We start from the raw sequence: 18,944 nt of genomic DNA on the forward strand, positions 1-18,944 counted from the left end.
ACGGTAGCAATTCCAGGAAGCCGCGCGCAGTAAATATTTGACCATAATGCCGTGCGACAGGCTGACAAGTGGATTCAAGATGGCGTAGAAAGTGAAGCTAGGTAAGTGCAGACTTCCTCCGAGACCTTTTCTCTGCTCTCCTCTTACATTAGGAACATCGACTTGTTTGGGTTTGCTGCTAATATTACAGATGTCGGGTATCTGAAAGTGCACGAAAAGCTAAATAAGCACCGTGGCGAGCTGCGGAACGACTCGGTACACAATAAGGCCAGAACCGCAGCCCTACAAAACTAAACCTAGCTAACGTTAGCTAGGATAGTTAGCGTCAGCTAGTTTGGCTAAGCTTATAGCGTGCTAGTTCGCGCGTCCCGTCACTTTGTACTTTGACGTAACAGGTTGCAGGTACATGTCTGCAGTTGTTTACGGCGCTCCGACGTCTCGGACACCGCGGACGTTCCTGGACGTCGTGCCAGACATTGCGTAAACACGACTACACGGGGGCGTTAGTCGCTCAAGGCCAGCTAGCGGTATTTTTCCCACCTGTTTTCCGGATAATCCCGCCTCCCTTGATGTGATTGGCTAACTCACCGCCGCTTACTTGGCTGTCATTGCGTGGTCTCGAACTCGGCGCGTGTGTTGACGAAGCGCTAGCCAATTACCTCACAAGAGGCGGGATTTTTCTAAATATAGGTGTGGAAAAATAACGCAGCGAGCTAGCCTTCTAACAGGCGACATCACAGTTGGGAAAAGCAGAACTGTAGCCAAACGTCTGCTCAGCACGGATCGGTTTATTATGCAGGGCAAGAAACGCACGCCGTGATTTCAGAGAATTCAGAGCTGCAATCACGTTCATAATTTAGAGTCGTGTGCTGTGCTTTTGTGTGTTCCGTTACAATGAGGCTAGTTGTTGTTTTTCTTCGCCAGATGATGGGACATCTATTATTAACTGACCCGGAATCCAAATATAGGCCCTTTGTGTTTTTTCTTAGTCTCCCTGTCGCCTTTTTTGGTATGTTCCCCGTTAATTAACCGAGATATAAGGTTGAAAATGCACACAGGAGCGGGGAGATGTTCAGACTTGCCTTGCCTTTGATATCAGAGCCACGTTGTTTTTATCAGAGCTAAAGATTCCTCCTTCAAGTAATGATCAACGTCTGCACCTTGTATTTTTAAGTAAATTTTTCACCTTTTATACGTCCTTCTTGTGATTATTATTATTATTATTAAAGCAGGATTTGTGTTAGAAACATCTATCTGAAACTTTAAGGGACAGCACTGTTTATCAGGAAGCACAAGGAGCATTTATTGTGTACATGATGTACAGGAGATTGTCTCAAAGTTGGTTTGTTACAGAAGTAGGAATAAGCCCATATGCTTGAATCAGATAGTTAAATAAAGTCCTCGGCACTAAAAGACAGATTTAAAAAAAGAAATCATCTAATAAACACACAAGGAGTGTGTTCACTGGTTTAAGCAGCATGGCCTGTAAAGTTTCTATAGACTCAACCGTTCTTCATCTTCAACACAGGTAGAAAAGCATATGAAGAAATGTGTAGTTTTAAAATATAACAGTGTGGTCCAGGTACAAGACGTAGCAAACAGAAGTATGTGTGAGCAGAGTAATCTTGGTTGGTATAGCATTTATCCATCGAAAAGTGCAGTTCGGAAAGGTATGGTTATAAATCTAAACACAGGATTATAGCTCACATTTAGTTCACATTACCAGCCTGATTTCACTCAAGTATTTTTTTTTTCTCAGATTTTTAACTTTTATTGCATTTTTTTTTAAATAAAAAGAAAACATCTAAACGCGTGAATCTGATGTTTTTTTTTGGTCAGATGTGAGTCACTTTTGTATGTGATCCTAGATAGGATATTAGTGTGCGAAAGTCTTAGGCACCATGTTACCTTTAGTACAAGTGGTGTTGAATATGTTTATCATGTCTACCTTTTTATGTACAAAATCCATGTGGACCTTAAACATTAATGAATACATAACATACTGAAGAATATTTGCATGCCTGTAAGAAAAGCAACATGTTACATAACAGACCAGGTTTTAGATGAAAGCAAACAAAAACCTAATGTAGGCTCCTGGGTGTGACAAAGTTCCCAGAAGGACTCATATTCTCCAGCACGTTCAGTAAAATCAAGCAGTTGTTTTACTTATAAAACTGCACAAATCTGTATCTAATACTGCTGAGTTTCACACCAAACCTTGACTGTGTGTGTGTGTGTTTTTTTTATTTTATTTTATTTTTTATTACTTTTTAGTGGCCTAATAGAAGTTTCTTTTATATGCATGTGTCTTCAAAAGCATCTTTTTCTCTAGTTTGAACAGTATTATAAGTAAAACAGCTGTTAGGTTTTACTGAGCGTTCTGGGGAATATACCAGAGTTCTGGTAAATTTGTTACACTTGCTGCTTTCTATTTTAATGCCAAACCCAGGAACTTAAATTAGGTTTTTTGTCTCCATTTGAAAACTAGTTTGCACATATGTTGCTTTCTTTACAGGCATACCTATATTCTTCTGTAATGTTATTTATTTATGAATTTAATTTTAGATATTGAGATATTGTAAAGGGTTTTGTACATAATAGTACAGACATAAACATGGAAAAAAGTTGTACGAAAGAGAATATGGTGCCTAAGACTTTGGAACAATACTGTATATCTGATATTGTTTAGATCAGAGCAGGGTGCTGGGGTCATCGTGCAGCACTGGAAGCACAGGGATTTCATTTTAACAGTGGAGGAGAATGTAGTCATCAGAGGGCAAGTGAAATCTGTGATTAAGTAGATATTTTGGACAAGGGTTCAGTTCAAGCAAAGCTGGTGGTAACCTACAGAAACATAGCAGATATGATACAAGCAAGGCCAATCATCTCTCTCCAGGCCCTCAGCTGCGAGAGGCTACAGCATCACCCGGCAATCGAACTCTCGATCCTCAGATGATAGGGCGAGCACTTGGCCATGGGAGAGTCAAGTACGCTGTGATTTAGTGTCACAAAAGATAAACGCTCTTGGGGAAACAGGTTTCTATTATGTCATTTTAAGCCACACCTGGAAGCCAGGCTTTACTGAGGGTCAGTAGGAGTGTGACACGGAAAGGTTTATATATAAAACCCTCAGTGGTTACTTGAAAGTGCGCTCTTTGCTTGTCCTACCTAAAGCACGGCTTCCCTTCTGATGGTGTAACCAGGCTGTGAAACCTCATAATCAACTACTAATCACTAAAACAAAATATAATTGACTGACGTGTCAAGCTTAATCTTATCAGCACTAGTCTTGAGTCCCTCAAAGTTGCGGTAGTGGTGTAACTTGTAAATACTGTAAATAAACTGTTAATTTAATGATTGTATTGATTGTTTGCAGGCATTCATGAGATTTGTTGTTTGAACACCTAGCTGGCTGTTACTTCCTACTTTAGTTTAGCTTCTTGTTTTCAGTTACACCCCCCTAAAAAAAGTTTTATCCAGTCAAATAATGGCACAAATTATTTCATGAGTAGGATTCTTTCGAGTATTTATACACTTGTATCACCAAATACTTGACCAAATTATTGACAGGTTCTACATAAATTCCCAACTGTGTATATTTCCTATAAAAAATTGCAGCCTTTTGCGATTAATCAATCACACAGGCCTCGTATTAAGATGTTGACGTTTATGCCATTTATTGTGTAGCATTCATTTTCACTGACAAATGTTTCATGCGTTTCTGAATTTCTGAACAAATGCTAGTCTGATATTTTGTGAAACCCCTGGCAAGACAAAAAAAAAAATAATACAAACACAAAATAAAACACTAATTTTTAAACCCTCTGGTAAACATGAAACGAGACACAAAAGTTTTTTTGTGACTGTAAAGATACGGGATAATTACAATGCATGACAGATAAGAGTTGCACGACTCTGCAATATTGAATAAAACCAGAAATATTTCTTTATACTAATTTATGCGAATTGAAAGTCTTTTTAACTTGTGATTGACGTGTTATTTAATTAGTTTGAATCAAATCACATTTTAATTATTTAACCATCAAAATGATCATAAGTGCATTGTGATTCTTTGGGGTAAAATATTTAATGTTTGTAGGTTTAATAGATCTGTCAGGTTCTTCTCCTCTCACTTTGCTGTTTTCTGTTGGTTTTGGCGGTCGGCTGTAAAATTTCATTCCCCCCTCCTGCTCTTTTAACTCTAGCCTCAACCCTGAACTTTGTAGCAAGAATGTGATCAGTTTTTTTTTAATTATTAAAACATCATCGGGCGTTAATATACTATACCTGTAGTGTAAACAAACCATTATCTGTAAAGTGTTTTTTCTTTTTAAATACACACGTGCGCAAAAAATGGTACATATTGTGGATAGCATGGTCTTGTTGCTGAATTCCCTTGATTCAGGAGGAATTATTGAAGACCAAACATAGCATCTTAGTTGTAAAGGTGGTGAAGGACAAAGCCAAGAGTGTCAAAACTTTAAACATCCAATGTTCAGGGCACGTTTAAGAGGCTACCTCTCATATGATTATTTTTTTTCCTTACGTTTCACCTTATGTATGACATGCACAGTGAGGATGGCAGATTTTAGGCAGATCACAAGTTTACTAAGCCATATGAGATTCCTTAATTTATCTTCAGTAACCAGTTTGTTCTAGTCAGGATTTGATGTAGAACCAGATGACATCTCCAGTCGATTTAGGCCAGGGTGCACACACATTCACACTCTCGATTTAGAGTTGCCAATCCTTTTACCACCACGTTATGGAGAGGTGAGAGGAAACCGGAGAACCTGGAGTAAAACCATAGGGACACAGCGAGAAGTAACCCGAACTTGGGATCAAAAAAGATGTTGCGTGTAAATCGGTGTCAAATAATTAGAACGTTTTCAATCCTTGCTAAAATTGGTTTTCCAGAACTGCAGTTTTATTACTTGATAAAACAGATGTTTTAGAGTAGGTCAGAAAAACTAGAAAAAATTCTGAATGTAGTTACTGCTCTAACACCTCGCTCTGTACCTTCTCCTCAGATACTCTGTCCCAGAGTCATGGAGGACAGGAGGCCCCAGAAGTCATGTGAAGAGGCCATTGGATCGTTAGTGAGGCAGGACTATAATGCTGCGGTGGCCCACAGCACAGATGCCCTGCTGGCCCTGGGAGCGACCCCACCCACCCCCAACGCAACCCTTCTCCACAAGTGTGCACTCCTCTACCGCATAGCAGCCCTGCTACAACTGGTGAGCTTCCAACATCTTTACCACTCATTTTTATTTTGGCAGAAATTTAAGCCTCATGTCTAATGTCTTATTCATATTTTTATATTTCAAAAAATATGAATTCTTGTTTTATTCTTCTGTTTCATGTTTTAAGTCTGAATGGAGTTGTGTAATGAACAGCACATGGCTTTTAATCAACGATTTTGAATTAAATTGAAAGGGAAAAAAGACAAAAAATAAGCCTGAACCACTGCCACAGTATACACACTTTGTTTACACTTTGTATATTTTTGTGCAAATTAAATATAACCGAAGACAATTGCCAAATATGAAATATCACCTAATTCAGTGTTTCTCATTTCTGCTCATGGAGCATCACCACTTTTCATGTTTCAGTGTTTTCCCTTTTCCCACTTTTGTCCAGCTTGTCTTTCTTCGTTAGCTAATGAGCTGCAAGCAGGGAAACCAACAAAACGTGTTACTGAAAGTAAATTTCAGCTTAAGCCAGGTTTGGCATAAAACTTCAACACTTATTTTGCAATCGCAACCCAAAATTACACCTTGTTCAATTATTTAGTTTTGAGTTTCAACTTACTAGCCGGTGTTTAAAATGCATAATGTGACGTTCTCATTAGCAGCTAATTTTTTGTGCCATTGTGACCAAAGGCAACGGCTGAAAAATGTCCCAGTGTGAGTGCATCAAACTACTCTTCTTTACCTTTTAAAAAAACTTGTTTCTTTACGTACCACCTTACTTTCTGCACAAACCCTGCATCATGCTAATTAATGACGTGGGCAGAATTCTTGCAGGCTTATTGTTAAGGGATTTTTGTCATATCGTCAAACATGTGATATTACAGTCTTTAATAATCTCTTGCAACGTGACAAGTAAAATCTAGTGAGATTTATAAAATTTGAATGTATATATAAATTAAAATATTATATTTCATTTAATAGGTTAGCTGTGACATGACACCACTTTTTTAAGCCAATGGTGATTTAGATTAATTATATACATTTATAGACTAAATAATATTCTTTATCATAACAGACTAATGCCAATGCTAGTTTTTAGGGAGGTTCCAGTAGGACTGTGCTGTTAGTTTTTTCGAGAGGTCCAGTTTTTTAAAATATTTTGTGGTATATTATTTCAGTGGCAATATTTTGATGCAATTAAAAGTAATGGTGTTTATTTAAATAATTATGCTTGGTATTGTCGTAGGATTTCAAAGTCTGTTTCTACGAAATATCATATGTTACTGTTTATAAAGGAAAAGTTTGATAATTGACAATACTGTCGAATCTGCTCAGATACTATGCTGTGATTTAGTTGCCTCAGATAAAAATGTAAACAGCTTTGTTAATATGATGGAGAAAATTTGAAGAAGTCCCTACACCCATAAACGCACTGCAGTTGTTCCTGTAAACATTTACCAAGTGGATTCCTGATCCTTGAAAATTAATAATAAAACTGCTTACAGGTTTATCTGGCGTACAAATTAAAGTTCTTAATGTGAAAAATTCGTATTGCGAAATTTAATTTCTTGTAGGAAAAAATTTTAATTCAGATAATCCTTTCCAGCTACCCAAAAATATTATTAATTTCCCAAAGTAGAATAATTTTTTGCAAACAATCAAAACATTTAGAAAGGCATGTAAATTAAGTAAAATACTGTATGAATTAAACAGACATTAAACTAAATTTATGATTCCTCTTGGTACCCATAGTGCTGTTTCTTCACTTAATCTTGCACAAAATTAAAAAAAAAAAAAAAAAAAAAACACCACAAAATAGGGTAAACCTTCTGTGCTTGACTTTCCACTGATGCAAGTTTTGAACAGCTCCCAGGTGTACACATGACTTGGCTGGCTTACGTCCTATTCGCACGGGATAGTGCTACCAGGAGCTCTCATGTCATTTGTAGTAATTGCGATATGATCCCATGATATTAATCCCATGCGAATCGGCCATGTCTGTAATTTATAAAGTTAAAATTCCCCCGCAGATGACCTACCATATTTTGCCGAACACCGAGGTCCTGTGATAATATTAGTATTGTGCGAATCAGCATGTCTGTGATTTGGCCAGGATTTGGCAAAGTCGTACATACTTTTTAAAGGTTTTTGTTTCCTGTGCGCCTTTTTATATCTCCTGGGAAGAATAGAGGCAGCGTTGGAGTGCTTAAATTTTTTTTTTTGGATGTTTTCATAATGTTTAAGTTCTAAATCGCACGAGGTTTCTCAGATAATACTAATCATTTGCGAATAGGACATTAGGCAGCTCAGTTCGTTTGCTCGTATGCCAAAAATTCTTCCTCATGCCGAGGCAACTTTCTGTTATTAATGGGAAAATTCTTGATGCTCTTATGTCGAGGTACCACTGTAACGTGTTGCCAACTTGTAGAAAAGATGCATCTGTCTGTGAGAGCTGTACACACTTATTCACCAACACTACTTGCACATTACAGGATCTAAACTAGGGGTTATTGCCACATCCCCTGTACAGTCCTGACCTCGCTCCAAGCCATTTTCTTATGTTTAGACCATTGAAGGTGTTCCTGGGAGTAGTGGTGGGCGATATACCGGTAGAGACGATTAACCGGTAGAAATTTGTCAACCAATGGAGATTTTGGTCTATCGTCTTAATCGCGGTTGAGATCAAGTAATATTGCACGTTACGTGACCACGCAATACACATTCACTTCTATGTGAAGCCAAACGCATCTAAAGTGGGACGAAACCGTGGCACCCGATTGAGCCAGCCAAATATCTGCGCACAGCCCGGTGGATCGCACAGCGCTGCTCGAATCACAAACCTGCGCGACGCACTGGGCAACGCTGCGCGACTCTTCAAGATTCAAAGAACTTTATTAATTCCAGAGGGAAATTGTTCTTGGTTATACAGTTTAATTTACCGGGAAGCAAGGAAAGTTAGATTAGGATATATATATTAGACAGGAAAATAAAATTAAAGAAATAGAAATGAAAAAATTAAAGGAAAAATAACAATAAATAGAATTAAAATAGAATAGAATTAGCTCTGGCATATAATTTAGATACATACAGTATTGCACTAGAACTGTAGTGTAAGTGAAAAGAAGTATTGCAAAAGTGAATTATAATCGGATATTGCACTTAGAACATTGAGTTGTGTGAACAAAAGTGTCAAAGTGTAAAATGTCATTAACCAGGAACTACTGACAGTCCCTGGCTCGTTGTGAAGATGCTACAGAGAAGAGTTATATAATTTTATGGCCATAGGGAGAAAAGATCTTCTGTGGAGCTCCGTAGAACACCGGGTCATAATTAGTCTCTGGCTGAAGTTGCTCCTCTGGTCGGTGAGAACTCTAGCGGGTGAGAAGGATCGTTCAAGATTGTGCATATAAGGTTGGTCTCTGATAGAAATAGACCGCGCCGACCATCAAATTACATTTTACCCTGCTGGGATGCGCACGTACAAACCAGGCATGGCAAGGCGGAAACAGTCCTGACATTTTAAATAAATTGTCGTCAAACACTGCAGTTTCTATAAAGGAAAAATAAACATAATAAATGTAATAAAGTTCAACTTCATAATGTCTGCCAATATTGTTATAGCCTAAGTATGAAAAAAAAAAACAGCTTCCATTTTGTGCACTCTAAATTACAGCGGGAATTGTGGGTAAAATGTAATTTGATGGCCGGCGCGGTCTATTTCTATCAGAGTCGCGCAGGTTTGTGATTCAAGCAGCGCTGCTCAAGTTGGTCTGGGCTGCGCGAATAAACCAGATCATCTCTGCGCTATCCAGATAGTCGCGCTATGCAGCGTGTCCCAGTGAACAGATATTTGGTTCAATTGGCTGCCACGGTTTCGTCCCACTTTTGATGTGTTTGGCTTCACATACACTTCGACAATGGACAATGGTTTGGGTATAGGAAAAGTGATAGGAATGAGACGAACATGATTTGCAAGGTATACAGGTGCACTGTTTTAGCAAGTGGTGGAAACACGTCAAACCTTTTTTTATCATCTGAAATCATCCAAACGAATATTGCCAACGTAAAAAAAATGCGTCAAACCTTAGCAATTCACAGTTTAAATAAGTGTATTAGTGTAGCAAGAGATTATTGAATTATACGATTTCCTTTTGGGATTAATAATGTAGTCTATATAAAGAGGGAGAAAAAAATGGAATTCCATTATTCTACACAATCAAAAGTGCCAGTTTGACTTGAATTCTCCTGGTATAACACAGACCTTACAACATGTATAAGCAAACAAAATTAATGTTGACTAGCAGACTCCCAAAGCATTACATACATAGTCTCTGTATAATTTCTCTGTTTTATACACAGATCTAAAACGATTAACTCATGCATAAACAAAAACGCCTTGCTTCTCATTACTCCACTGATTTTCTGGATGGCTGACGATAATCCATGTAGGTTCCCCATCCAGCTGGTTCACAGATTCTTAGGAAATTGATGAATAATCCACCTTTATTTAACCACAATAACTGATATAGTCCTGGTCACATGTACCCAACTCCTCATAGAGACCCAGTCTCACGCTTGTGTGCTGCACCAAACAATTAGAAGTAAGGGTGCTTCCTCTTTTGTTTGGTTTATTGTCCCATGGATTTACATAGCAGAGAAATATGGGTGACACGATCTTCTCATTTTTATCCGGGCTTGATTGGCATTAAGGGGTTTTAGAAGTTAACCCGACCTTCTGCATGGCAGGTGAGAAGTCTACCACTGAGCCAACAGTGTACTTGTACAGGGGTTTCACAGAGAATGATTAGGCTTCTCCCTGGACTGAACATTAATATAGTAATTCAACTGTCATCTGACCTGTAATGTCTCTGTTTTCGCACTACAGAAGAAGTACGATCAAGCTGATGAAGACTGTAAGCATGGTGAGTAAAATTTTTATTATTGTTTATTATTATTACTTTTTTTAAAAGAAAGTCTACATGAGTTTGTAATTAAAGGACGAGCTTAGAAAAGTGAGATTGGCTTCAGGTGGCCATGGTTTCCTCAAAGAGTATGTGTGTGTGTTTAGTGCTGGCTGAGGAGCTGGGTAAGGACAAGGGAAGTTTCAGGTCTGGGCTGCAGAAAATGTTGCTGGATGGAAGCTTACAGGAAGTCCGAACCATTCTTTCTAAAGCTCTGTATGGAGAACCACTGGTAAATGAATCCTCCTATTTTATATATTGATGTACATTGATGTGATGTGAATATTTATCAGTACATGCAACAGTTATGATATACATTGAGTTTGGATAAAAAAATATATAATTGCAATATTTAGTGTGCTGGATTATATAATTAACAACCAAACCTTTGCTTTGTTGAAGAATGGAATCATGACTAAGGATATGACAAGGTTGAAGATGCTTTTGTCTGAATTGGAGGTAAGTGTTAGTCTTTGGCTTGGCCACATGAGAAGATGTTTCAGGCTGTGTGCCCTGTAAGCTTTCTGTTTTAATTATGAAGAGAGTTCTCCTCCTTGTTATAATCGGCTACCCTTTATTAAAAATACAAGTTGGACTAATCATGTTTTTTTGACAGGCTGTGAGCAGTAAAATGGTGACTGAGCAGCAAGGAGAAACAGAAGAGGGTGAGTTTTCTTGGTTTCATGAACAAGGATGGTATCGTTTTGACCGGGGTAGTTGCTTGGGTATATATGATGATATGTTTCAACAACTTTCTCTTCCTCTATTCTGTTCATATCTTTTGTTTGTTTAAACCTGGAACAGACATTCAGGAAGGTTGGCAGTTTCGGCCTCCTCCTCGAGGGGTCACTAGCAGCGAGGAGTACACGTTATGTAAAAGGTATACTTAATTGCATATTCTGGTACTGGTTGACTTTTCTTTTATTTAGCTTTCTATAATAATTTTTTTATTATTATATCTTTCAATAATTAAGATGGTGTTTTTGCTTGTAGTAAAATAAAAAAAGGGGATATTTCAAGAATAAAATCTAATTTTAAAGTCTTTGTTTCTCGATTAGATTTCTATAATGCTGTTAAAGCATCTGTATGTACAGAGTATTTAGACAGAGTATTGGCCTTTGTGGTGTTTCATACCTTTGTGTTGACTTAGCAGGCCAAGTCACAGGAGTCAAATCCAACCAAACAGGAGTCAAATCCAACCAAACACCTGATTTTTCTGTTTAATTAGCTGTTCATGGCTTTCAATAGGCTATCAACTAAGACTTCTGCTTGGTTGGAATGAAACATGTATACACACACACACAATGGTTCAGATTTTTTTTTTTTTTTTTTTGTGATTATACTTAATAACAAACGGATTAAAAGTCCTAGTGGTTTTTACAAGACCCCTATCTGTGTAACTTTCTAGTATAATTTTTTTTTTTGGCATTTATTGCAGTCATTCTGCTCTATATTTCTAAGTGTTGTCTCCTGGGGCTGGGCAGTATGAAACTCCTTTTTAAGGCATATTGATATATTTGGAAACGCGATATAGGATAAGACGACGCAATTCATATCAATACAGTTTGCTGTTGCCTTACATGATCTTTTTCTTCTTTGCCAGTCGTGATCCTGGTGTTTACAGTTTGTTGAAATGGGCTGCTGTGCTAGTGCAATCAGATAGCATTCTATTTAAAAGTCAAAACATCCCTATGAAAATATGATGCGTACTTCAGCACACAGCCTTATCAACACCTTAAACTTTGTTACAATATGTGTGTCATAGTTTAAGCTGGAAAGTCTTCTGCCCTGAAAGAAAGCAGTTTTAAGCTTCATTTGTCATGGTCAAAGAGAGAGAGAGAGGGAGAGAAAAAAAATACATTTATAGACGCATCTTATTACTCGTGATCTCTCTAAATGCTACAATTAATTTCCGCACTTTGTTAAATCGTTATGCACGAGATGCCAAGACCTGCTTCATGTCCATGTTATGGTTCTTTAATTAATAACAGCGTCTTGACTAGTAAGAGTTGACCATATGTCTCCATAGTGCATCTCCAAACTGAAATAAAAATTAATCAGTGAAAGCCAATTACATAAATCGTCAAAGCAAGTATTTTACTTAATGTTATTGTTGAACAACTGAAAAAACATTCAAAGAGACAGGCCTAATTTAATTTAATTTAAGCTGTTTTCTTTTCATATATATTATTTCCATGTGTTTTAACTCGTTTTAAGCATGTTTGTGACCTCTTACTTGTGGCTTAAATTTACAACTTGCACAATTTTGCAGAAAAATACTGAAACCTGTATCGCCATTTAGCCCAAAAATACCAAGATATAATTTTTTGGTCCACATTGTCAATCTCTATTACTAGAGCAAAGTTTTATCACAACTATCTAACTTTAAAGGAAGAGCTTCAGCTTTTGCGGTCATGTTTTTAGATGTGAGCGTCAGTGTAACCCATGTGTTTCCATGCAGGTTCCTAGAGCAGGGGCTGTGTAGATATGGTGCTCAGTGCACCTCAGCCCACTCTCAGGAGGAGCTGACCGAGTGGCAGCAGCGCTATGCTTCCAGACTCATCCGCCTCAAGCAACAGCAAGATGGGAAGCATTACACTGAAAACTACACAGAGGCCCTCATAGAGAAATGGCTCAACTCGCTCACGCCAGAGAAAGTGGTAAGGTGTTTAGCAAATATCACAGTTTGCAAAACGTGGAAAATCATTATTGAAAAGTTTTTCTGAGTCAGTGGTTATGTTAGGTTTTTATGGTGAAAAATGCAATGCCTGAATACCAACATTATTCAAATCTTTCCAGAAAGTTTCACATGGTTTGTTTGCTTAAAACGACTCTGGTCCAGATGTTCTGGTTCTTAGTGTGTTTTTAATAGACAAATGTGAATGCTGTCATCCAAACCTTGGAGCACACTCTGCAAGTGAACTGTAAACCCTTGAAAATGTAGTTTAAGTTTTTGAACACCAACTCTGGTGCACTTCGATTGAAATATGAACACACCAGGGACCAAAAATCTGCTTTGCTAGTCTTATGTGATAATCAGGACTGTACCTGAGAACTTTCACTGTTCGACTCTGTATCTGCAAGAGGTGTTTTGAACGGACAGTGAGGGAGAAGTCCTAGCTGCGTCACACGTGAGTTAATACTGCACTGTAAAAGTTTCGAAAGCTGCTGAGAAAAAAATTGAAGTGCCTAACTGCATTAACAAATTTAACTCAAATTAAAATGAAACATTAAATTTAATGAGCATCCAAGGACATTTACTATGGACAGTGCATGAAACTGCAGGAGCTCACATGATGGCACAGCAGGGCTATGCTCAATAACAAGAGTGCTTGTGAAATGTCCACGAAAGTACACAACAGTTAAACGTTTTATCGAAATGTCAAGCTTTTCAGCGTACTTGTTACCGAACACAGCTTACACATGCTCATCTGCTCTCGTGCCAGGCAGGCAAATGCAGGAGAGGAGAGAGTCTATAAAAGGATTAATGATTACTGCTTTTTTATGTTTTTTTTTTTTTTGTGGGGGACATTCGTCTGTCTGGATAAAAGTTAGTCACAAAATAAAAACATGAGGTGCATCGGCAACCATTCTATTTGCCATCTGGAGTCGTGCTCGACTCGAGTTGTTTTTAATGTATAATTTTATGATTTCTTTATTTTCAGCTGGTAAAGATACCACCATATATGAAATCCACATGCGTTCTGATGTGAGCCAGTGTGAGCGCTGTCCTTTTTTTTTTTTTTTTTACGACTTTATACTAGCAAACCAAAAATAGTGTATCATTTTATCCTTAATGGGCATTTTTAATGTGCAGCAGGCTTTAGTATTTGGCACGACCTTATTAACCATCTCACTCAACTCTTTTTATGCCTTCTTGAGTACAATTGTGTATCTTAGTTTGTCCAACATTCCAGAGTCATTTCTGTATTTTAAGTAACCTGTTACGGCTATACAAAGGGTTTTAATGTTAAAAAACAAACTTTGTTTCTTTGCAGCTTAATGACTGTGTAGATGGAGTTACAGTGGAGCACAGCTCAGATCTTTCAGTCATCGTCAACACCAAGAAGTCATCCCATTCCTGGACATTCTCACTTTACTGCAAGGTAGGAACACTGTAATTTTTTTATTACCGACTGTGTTTAGAGTGACTGCCTCATGTGACGTGTTGGGTTAATTTTGATTTAAGTACAATGTTAGCTCATTTCTTAATTACAGTTAGGGTCAGAAGTTTACATACACTGTTGTCTTTTTTCTTAGGCAGAATGATTATACAAAATGCATCGTGAATAGAAAAAAGAATTTGGAACACAAGTTTTAATTTAAGTTTTACAAATCATTTGAGTGTCATTAATGTACTATACAGGGTCAGAAGTATACACACAGCATGTTAATATTTGGTCTAATCTCCAAATATAAAATTTTTTACTTTTAGCCTTTGATTGCCATCAACCATCTTCTGGCAGAATTCTGGTCGGATATTTGACCAATCTTTTTGGTAAAATTGGTAGTGTTGGATTTAAATATATTGGTTGCTACATCAAGTCGAGTCGGCTTTGTCACTTCAACCATATACCACGGTGCTACATGCAACATAAATTTGCAACATAAATTAACAGAAAATTACCAGCTAACTAAGAAGCCTAATTAGCTGGCTAGCTAAGACAAGACAGATTGACTAGGCAACATAAATAATATAAAAAAACTAACTAGCTAACTTAGAGACCTAATTAGCTGTCTAGCTTGGACAAGACAGATTGAATTTTAAGTTAGCAGGGAACTATCTACGTTTTTATACAAAGAGGCAACATAAAGTGCATGTGCAAATGTACAATGAGTGGCAAAGTGACAATGTGACAAACGTGACATTATAATACTCTGTGGTGATGAGGTGAGGTAGTGAGAGGAGAAACAGTAAACGTTCCATAAGTAGCACCAAAGATAAATAGTGCAAATTAACAAGTAATTAATGACTTAATGAATACATAACTTTAAAGCAGCGTGTACAAATTTTCCATGGATAATTTTTATTTTTCCATCCAATTTGTGTAATGTACTAAATCCACAAGGGCAAAACCACCTCAAAGTTGATACAGTGATCTTGGGGATGAAATATGCCTCGTATTAAAGCTTGCTTGGCTGTATTGCCTTTATTGAGAATCTTATTAATTGAAACTGCTTTGTTCAGTACGTCCCAGAATTATAAATCGTCTCATTTTGTGTTTCATGTCCAGCCTGTCCGCATGTTACACCGCATCGTGTTGCTCTATGATGCCAACCGACCACACTTCTTCATCACAGCCGTGTCCGCAGGCGACTCCTCCACCCAAGTACCCCAGCAGGTGTATGAGGGTGGCTGTCAGGAGTGGACTGGAGTAGGCCTGCTGCAGAATGGCATGGATCACTGCCTCTACACTGTGGAGGTGGGGTTCATAACCGAAATCTTCGGCACTTTCAGCCAGACTGTAGTGTTTGATTTCGGCTCTGAGCCCGTGCTGGTGCAGCGATTGACGGTGAATGCGGGGTCTGATGAAAGTAAGTTTTAAGTTACCTTCTTTAAACTGCATGATCTCAATTAACTACATATCTGCATAAATATGTGTGGATGGCCTTTGTCCTATTAGAAGAACATAAGCAGTGAGATTATTTTTGTTTTGTGTGGAATATATATTTTTCTTCATTATTAACCCCTATATTTCAAGTATAATCAAAGTTATGCCCACAATTTGGTGTGCAACAGGTCTTGCTTGTGGTGGATTAGAGTACAAAACTTACAGTACTTCACAAATTTTGGCTGGTAACACAGTATGCATGTTTTTATGATATTACCAAAAATGGCAGAAATGTGACTTAATGTTCTGTAAACCTAAATGAAAGAACACAGAGAATGACAACAAGAACTAAAAATGACTATCATAGTGTCATTGATGCGATTCTCATAGCCAAATGCCCCCCAAAATAATACTGCTATTTTTTCTTTTTATATTTTGAAACATCTTGCATGTACAAGATATTGCTGAACTCCTACACAGATTATCACTGCCCCGCAACTAAAACAGTGAACATGTCCATTCTTTTCAATATAACGCCCACACATTGTTCCTCTCTCTTACAGACTTGGAGCATTTGAATCAGGCAAGGCAGAATCTTCTGATGACAGCGAAGCCCTGGGACACCTGCAAGACCATCGTGGAGTTCACTCCCAATGAGAACACGGAGTTGGAGCGCAGTCTGCTCAGCCGCTATCAGATCCCACAGTCCGAGGATCAGCTCTTCACCCAGTCTGTGTTGGACAAAACTCTCACACGTGAGAACTATCAGTCCCGCCTGCATGACCTGCTCTACATTGAGGAGCTTGCACAGTACAAAGAAGTTAGCAAGTGAGTACCGTGAAGCCCAGACCAGTGGAGCTCTGGGTAGCAAGTACTGATCTGCTCTTTTTTTCCTTTTGTAACTTTATCTGTAAATATCTGTAAATATGTCTGTAACCACTAGGGGTCAGCCTTGAATCATGTTTCAGGTATTAAATAATGCTCTTTTCATGAATTTTCTGGATTGTCAGTGGTGCTAATTAAGAAACACAGTTAAACTTATTGAGTTAGGACTTATTGTGTTATTTAATATCCTTCGTATGTATGATAAGGCTTTAATATAGATATCTGATGTCAGGGATTTCCTGTTTTTGTTTTTTTTTTTCAAAAAATTTAAAACATGTCTGAGCAATCTGTCTCATTTAATTTACACTCTTTGGATGTTAAACTATTTATGACGGTGGTTTTTTAGCAACTAAAAAACAGCAAAACAACGTGCTTTCACTCTTAATTAAGTTTGTTGTTTTTTTGTGTTTCATGTGTATGTGATTTGGTATTAAAAACTTTTGTCTTCCCAGGTTTAACATCAAGGTAAATCTGCAGCTGGTCGCCAGTTTCATGCTGACTGGATTGTCTGGGGGTGCTAATTATGCCCAAAACGGTCAGCTGTTCGGCCGCTTTAAACTAACGGAGACGCTGTCTGAGGACACGTTGGCAGGAAGGCTGGTGATGACGAAAGTGAATTCGGTGCTGCTATTGCCTTTGGGCCCGGATGGGACTAGTCAAGGACAGCCTGCCGGTGCCAGGGAGCGTGTCTTTAAGGCCTTGATAGAGGAAAAGACCAAGGACTCCATATTCCTGCGCATTTGCAGGGACTGCTGTGAGGAGCTCAATCTGATAGCAGACACGGAGCTGCAGGTGTGATTGTGAATAGAGCATCAGCCACATTTGTGTATTGTTCCAGCGTTTAGTACGAACATCGCCAGGCTTGATTTAGTATACACCTTTACACTGCATTTATTTAAAGGTTTAATTCCCAGTTAGTGTCTCCTAAAACATGTATAACAATTTCAGGACTGATCGAGTTTCTGGCATTGATCCCACTGAAAATAAGCCCTATTTTCTTACAATAAGCCAGCATTTAAACAGTTGGTATAATTTAAAGCTGTAGTTGCATTGAGAACAGAAGGCAGAATCCCAAACCCCTTTGTAATAGTCCTGCCTCTAAAGTCCGCACATTTGATTTAAATTACTTGTGCTTTCTCCCCTAAAGACGGCATGGAGATGCCATTTGTTACAGCCGTTTCCCCATCTCGCACATCCTCTACTGTACTGGAGCACTATTAAAGCTCCTTTGTCTTGTGGAATCCCCATGAAATCTTTCACAGCTGTCTGGTGTAATTTGAAAAGGCTCATTTGCGGATAATCAGATTCCTGTGGAGTTTTTGCTTATGAGCTTCTGGCCATCGTGTTTGCCAGTTTTGCTAGTTAGAGCATTAAGCAGACCGTGAAAACTTGCTTGAAAACTAGCTTTTATTAACAGATGATTGTTTTTCTGAATTGCACATTTGAAAGAGACCTAACGGATCACAAAGAGCACACGTGTAGGTCGTTGGGTTGGTGTATAATATTTGTGTGATCATGTTCCTCACTGATCTGCTAGGTGGAGCTGCAGTTTCAGCTCAACAGGCTTCCCCTGTGTGAGATGCATTATGCTCTCGACCGCCTCCGTGACAACAGCATCCTATTTCCTGATGTCGGCTTAACTCCTATAATCCCCTGGAGCCCCAACAGGTGATCACTGTACCTTTTTTCATATACACACACGCGCACATTAATTTACTCGACACCTGTGTTTAAATACACCTTGTGGCCGAAAGTTTGTGGACATTTAACCATCACACCCATATGTGCTTGTGTGGTGTAATGGACACATTCCTAAAACCATGTTCCACAATCTAGTGGGAAGCCTTCCCAGAAGAGTGGAGGTTATTATACCAGGCAAGTCGAGATTAACTTTAAAATGGGATGTTCAAAAAATATGTGAATATTATTATTATTATTATTATTATTATTATTGTTGTTCATCACAAATGTTTGATCGTACAGTGTGTCTTTTTTTAGGCAAAGTGAATATATAAATTTGTCCAAATATTTGTTCCACTGTATTCAGGCAGTGGGACGAGCAGTTGGACCCTCGCTTAAATGCCAAGCAGAAGGAGGCCATTTTGGCCATTACTACTCCACTGTCAATCAATCTTCCTCCCGTGCTAATCATTGGACCCTATGGCACAGGCAAAACATTCACGTTGGCTCAGGCAGTTAAACACATCCTCAAACAGCCTGACACGCGGTGAGTGCCTGCGTCAAACCTACACACTCTCACTTTAGTTGAAAACTCCCTTGTCTGCTCAGTGTTTTATTTCACCCTGTATTAAAATTTCTAAGGGATAATATTTTTACTTAGATTTTTAGCATTC

The 18,944-nt window shown here is 38.2% G+C and overlaps 1 protein-coding gene across 2 annotated transcripts in view; it reads left to right on the forward strand.

Moving 5' to 3' along the window:
• The window catches only part of helz (helicase with zinc finger), a 49,333-nt gene continuing 30,389 nt past the window's right edge, over positions 1-18,944 (forward strand). The window contains exons 1-15 of one of the 2 annotated variants that reach the window (XM_053514279.1): positions 1-101; positions 5,031-5,237; positions 10,078-10,114; positions 10,261-10,385; positions 10,556-10,612; positions 10,770-10,818; positions 10,958-11,033; positions 12,615-12,813; positions 14,152-14,259; positions 15,388-15,688; positions 16,269-16,533; positions 17,043-17,382; positions 18,128-18,258; positions 18,427-18,469; positions 18,642-18,817. In XM_053514279.1, coding sequence (XP_053370254.1) covers positions 5,049-5,237; positions 10,078-10,114; positions 10,261-10,385; positions 10,556-10,612; positions 10,770-10,818; positions 10,958-11,033; positions 12,615-12,813; positions 14,152-14,259; positions 15,388-15,688; positions 16,269-16,533; positions 17,043-17,382; positions 18,128-18,258; positions 18,427-18,469; positions 18,642-18,817 — 2,096 coding nt within the window. In that variant the 5' untranslated portion in view covers positions 1-101; positions 5,031-5,048. Of the gene's footprint in view, positions 102-5,030; positions 5,238-10,077; positions 10,115-10,260; positions 10,386-10,555; positions 10,613-10,769; positions 10,819-10,957; positions 11,034-12,614; positions 12,814-14,151; positions 14,260-15,387; positions 15,689-16,268; positions 16,534-17,042; positions 17,383-18,127; positions 18,259-18,426; positions 18,470-18,637; positions 18,818-18,944 lie in introns of both variants that reach the window. The other variant, XM_053514280.1, reaches the window with a different exon arrangement.

Source organism: Clarias gariepinus, chromosome 16 (genome assembly GCF_024256425.1).
Source record: "Clarias gariepinus isolate MV-2021 ecotype Netherlands chromosome 16, CGAR_prim_01v2, whole genome shotgun sequence".
NCBI classification, from domain to species: Eukaryota; Metazoa; Chordata; class Actinopteri; order Siluriformes; family Clariidae; genus Clarias; species Clarias gariepinus.